Source organism: Aspergillus nomiae (assembly GCF_001204775.2).
Source record: "Aspergillus nomiae NRRL 13137 chromosome Unknown contig00744, whole genome shotgun sequence".
Taxonomy (NCBI): domain Eukaryota; kingdom Fungi; phylum Ascomycota; class Eurotiomycetes; order Eurotiales; family Aspergillaceae; genus Aspergillus; species Aspergillus nomiae.
Window position 1 is genome coordinate 1724 of NW_015378799.1, and position 4671 is coordinate 6394.

Consider the following 4671-nt stretch of genomic DNA (forward strand, 5'->3'; position numbering starts at 1 on the left):
AATGTACGAAGCAATTCAAACTATGTATGTAATGTAGTAGTATGTATGTATCATGAAGAGAGGCAAGAAGGTGTATGAGGGAAAAAACGTCGGGTATCGATGTTCTTTTTGAAACGAACGGAAAAGAGGTGTACAGGTCGCTGCTCGTTACAATGAAATAGATAAGATAGGTTTCCATCGTCAAGGTTTAATTCGTGTTGCATGAGAGGTAGGGTGATAGGTTGTTGGTCTATGTTTGGTTCCAAGAAAAGCATTGCTTAGTAGACGCTTCCTCTGACACTTTGGTCTTCTCGTCTTGCGGCTTCGAGGTCGTCGTTGGGTTCGTGGTATTCTGGGTCTGGGTCTTCTTCGTGGTCGATTGAGGAGTCTGGGTGGTCGCTGTCTAGGTTTCGGTCTTTGTCTGGGTAGCCGTTGGGGGGTTTCTTGGATAGGTGTCGTCTGCCTGGGGTGGGGGGATGGTTGTGACGGTGGCTGGTGTGGTGAGAGCGTGAGCGCCGGAGACGTTGTGCCTGTGTACCGCTGCCCTCGTCATCGCCGTCGTTGCCTAGGTCGTGGGAGGGCTTTGGTTGGTGGGTGGTGGGTTTAGGGGGCTTGTCCTCGCGCTCGTCTTCTGATGGTGCGACACTGTTGGCTCCGCTTAATGTGCCGCCTCCGTCGCGGCCACTGAGGTGGAGGAGGGCATAGTTTGATCGCGGGGGGTGCAGGAGGTGGTCCTCGCTGTCGCGGTGAAGCCTGGATAGGTCTGGACGCTTGGGGATGGGACTTGCCCTGGTGGTTGCGTTGTTGGAGTTGCTCTCTTGATCATTGCTGTTGGGTTCGTTTGGCGGAAAGTCGGATCGAGTGGGCTGGGGATTAGGGAAATCTCCGTATTGTGGAGCAGGAGCAGGAATAATATTGGTGAAGAATCTTGCTTCTTTGGACCTGTCTCCAAGCGCTGGTTCAGGCGCTGTTATAAATTGCCCCTCAACCTGCGCTTTCACATCCGTTGAGGGCCCTTTACTTTTGTTGCTTTCTTGTGCTGGCTGGTTATGAGTATGAATGGAGTCGTGGGCCTTTCTGTGCTGTGCATCAAGGGTATTCCGGGCAAGGTCCATTCCAGTCGTTCGGTTGGACCGCGTCGAGCCCTTCCTGCGAATGCCATGGTTACACCCGTCCGGACAACCGCCCCATTTACGCCGGATGGGCACGAGTGATTCAGATGGTGGCACCGCTGGAGGGACTGCATTCACAACCCGATCTCGCTGTCTCTCCAGCTCCTTCTCCTTCCTCAACTCTGACCATGTGCGGAGCTGGTTCTGCAGCACATACTTCCCATTATCTTCATTGAGTTTCATGATTACGAATTCGCAGTGGTTGATGTTCCGTAGGTCTTCAAAGTACTCGACGCTCCAGTGGTACCATTTCATGAGAAAGACTCTGGTCATCAGACCATGGGTGACCAAAACACAGACACTGGCAAAATCGTTTTCTCCGAAAAGTCGCCACAGTGACTCGTTGAAACCGCTTATCCGGTCATAGGCATCAGCAGCCGACTCACCGTTCGGGATCCGGTAGAAGAAGTGTCCATAATCCGCCCTCTCCAGCCACATGCGCTCCATTTCAGCAGAGCATGGCTGGAAGTTACCGAAATCCTGCTCGCGCAGACGAGGTTCTTCGTATACCTTGATGGTGTGTCTGGGGAAAGGCGACGGAGACGGAGAATCAGAGGTTAGCGACTGAAGGATTCCTTCCGTAGTTTCTCTGGTTCTGCGATATGGTGATGTGAAGAAATGGATCGTGTCATCGGGTCGCAAGAGGGCGCGCAGTGTGGAGCCGGCCTCATGGGCTTGTCGATGCCCTTCCGCAGTGAGTTTTACCCGATGATCGGGAATGGTCTGGTGGATTTCGCGATTCTTGTTGCCTTCTGACTGGGCATGGCGGATCAAAATGATCATCTAGTCCGTATGAGTAAACAGAACACATACATGATCGTTCTGGAGGACTCACCCGCGGTTTCCCCATGGTTAATGCCGCATTCGCAGGAGGGGCACAGGCGGGGTTGAAAAGATCAGTAAGACGACTGCTTCCCAGGAATTTTTTTGCAGACACTGCCTGCAACGTATCAAGTGGATATTCCAACCAGCTAGAGCTACAAAAACAAGCGTTTTACCCAAGAGAACAAGTGAACAAAGGAACAAAGCGTGGACGTCGTTGAGTTTGCAGGGCGGGAACCGCGCAAAGTACCTGATAGTTGTCCCTATCCGGTTAGTCTGTCCAGTGATGTAATCGTCCCCTATCGTCTGAAGTCTCGAATACTAATAGCCGCTTGCATATTGGCCCGCAACATAGTATGCGTTCCTCTATGATAGCTCAAGGTATTATATCGTTAAACTTGGACGCGCCGGGTAGCTCTTGAATAGTTTCCACGGGCTGTTCCTCGAGGAGTATCTGAGGTGAGACAAGATCGAACTTAGACATAGGGCTTAAGAATCCCGATAAGATGTGATCCTGGTACAGTGGGGGGTCACATACTTTTGGACCCTGACCTGGAATGCACTACCCAAAACACAGCCTATTTCTTCAGAGTTCTCTAGTATACATTGCAATTCTTATTTTCTTATTTGATTACTCCCAGTGATGGCTTCCGGTTCGCAGCAGTAGTGATCTTCTGCAGATAAACAGAATCCCTTAATTTGACCGACATACCTTTCAATGGATAAAGGTGGTAGAGCGTCAAAAGTCGAAATCAAAACTAAAACCCAATAAAGAGGGGGAAGACAAGGAAATGTAAAATGAAAATGCAACGTCCGGACGTTGGTTAGGCCACAAGACAATGCTAGAGGTATAGGACGGGGAAGGTGAATGTGGAGAGACATTCGGAGATGCTGCGCTAGTTGCCGCTGCGGCTTCCGTACAGCATCGCGTCTCACGACCAAAGGTTGTCCAGTTCCTCTCTCCAACAACCTGCCGGCCATCTATGCCCCACATTTGATCGTTCTAGATTGAGAAACCTGTAAAGGAGTTGCATCATGGCGGACTATCTTTATGAGCTTTTGGCGCCGCATTTGGCTTCCACAAATGCCTCCCCCACCCCATTGAGCCCTGAAAATGATACAACCACTGCCCAGTACCTCAACAGGTTGCCCACCCTCTCACTCCAGGCATTGCAAGAAACCGAACCACAGTCACTCGCGCAGTCATCTCATTCAAATATCCTATCGCTTCAAGCTTTATCAAACCGCTCCCATAAAACCTTCATCTCTTCCGCCGACAGCCTCTCAGCTCTACGAAACTCTATCCCCCAGTTGTCTCGAGATGCACAGCAATTACGGGATGCGATTCCAAAGCTAGACGAAGAAGCCGTCCTGTTCTCGTCGAAATACAGTCGAGCCGCCGAGAATGCATCTCTGGAGAAGCGGAAGAAAGTAATGCAACTGGCAAGGAATGTTGACCGATTGTCGGACATTCTGGAATTGCCAACTTTGCTCTCAACTGCCGTGTCTTCAGCAGCCGCAAGTTCTGGGGCTGCGGGTGGTTCATCCTCCACGACATATTCAGCAGCATTAGACGTGTATGCGCATATCAAGAGATTACAAACTCTGTATCCGGACTCTCCCCTTGTTAGAGATGTCTCCGCTCAAGCCGAGGACGCCATGAAGGACATGACTACACATCTGATAACTGGTCTTCGGGCTCAGAATCTCCGATTAGCCGCTGCTATGAGAACTGTTGGCTGGCTGCGGCGAGTTGCCCCCGAACTGGAGAATCTCCGTAGCGACGGAGGAACTGGAACGGGAGAAGGCGCCCTTGGTGCTTTGTTCTTGATTTGTAGATTGGCGAATCTGGTGGCGACGCTCGAAGCGCTAGACCCCTTACGAGAGCTTGCAGACCAGGAATCGCACCGCAGAACCCAGAGTACGGAAAAGAAGCCCGGATCCTGGTCTGATGGGCACCAGACAGAGAAGTTTTTAAAGCGTTATATTGAAATCTTCCGCGAGCAGAGTTTTGCTATTGTTTCCTTGTACAAGAACATCTTTACCCCTAACCAGGCCGAGTCGGAAATAGCAGCGACAGGATTGCGAGGGATTGACGCGCGAATTAGATCTACAGCGCCGCGATCTGCTCAGCAAGAAGATCCACTACAGCACCTCCCACCAGCACTTGCAACGTTTCCCATGCATCTGGTTCAATTACTGACCGACACCTTGCGGGCATATCTTCCGAATGTTCGGGATAAGAGCTCGCGTGAAAGTCTTCTCACCCAAGTTCTATACTGCGCTGCCAGTCTAGGACGATTGGGTGGAGATTTTGGAATGATTCTTACAGAGATGAACGATATGGGAGACGAAGACGGCGAAGAGATGGCCTATGAGTGGGAGGAGGTGACGAGGAAGCACCGAGCCCTGGCTGGGCGCCTGGAGCAACTTACCGGAGGAAATGCAGCATCCGGATCTTCCAAGGGGACCTTACGGGCGGCCTCACCCGTTCAAGGGCTTGGAGTTGCATGAGAGGAAGTTTGTCCCTGTTCATCTGACCAGAGGCTGATAAGCCTTCTTACTGGCCTAAAAGGAGTAAACCAGGACTCTGGTTGGAGCGCTAGCCGTATGGGGCACTAGCGGCGGGTGCCGTTTGACCTCCGCCGGTCGTTGTCTGGACCGCCGGCTTCTCCGTCCGTCATCTTCCCTCCTCTCT

General features: G+C 51.6%; 2 protein-coding genes across 2 annotated transcripts; one reads left to right on the top strand and one right to left on the bottom strand.

Moving 5' to 3' along the window:
• Window positions 1-257: 257 nt before the first annotated feature.
• On the bottom strand, window positions 258-2001 carry ANOM_011808 (acid phosphatase DET1; the record flags this gene model as incomplete). The annotated part of the gene is made up of 2 exons (XM_015557064.1): window positions 258-1934; window positions 1987-2001. 2 exons carry the CDS (start codon window positions 1999-2001, stop codon window positions 258-260), a joined length of 1692 nt encoding a protein of 563 aa, XP_015400925.1.
• A 1007-nt stretch (window positions 2002-3008) lies between these two features.
• Window positions 3009-4487, top strand: ANOM_011809 (Dor1-like family protein; the record flags this gene model as incomplete). The annotated part of the gene is made up of 1 exon (XM_015557065.1): window positions 3009-4487. The coding sequence occupies one exon, from the start codon at window positions 3009-3011 to the stop codon at window positions 4485-4487; it is 1479 nt and encodes a 492-aa protein (XP_015400924.1).
• Window positions 4488-4671: the final 184 nt, after the last annotated feature.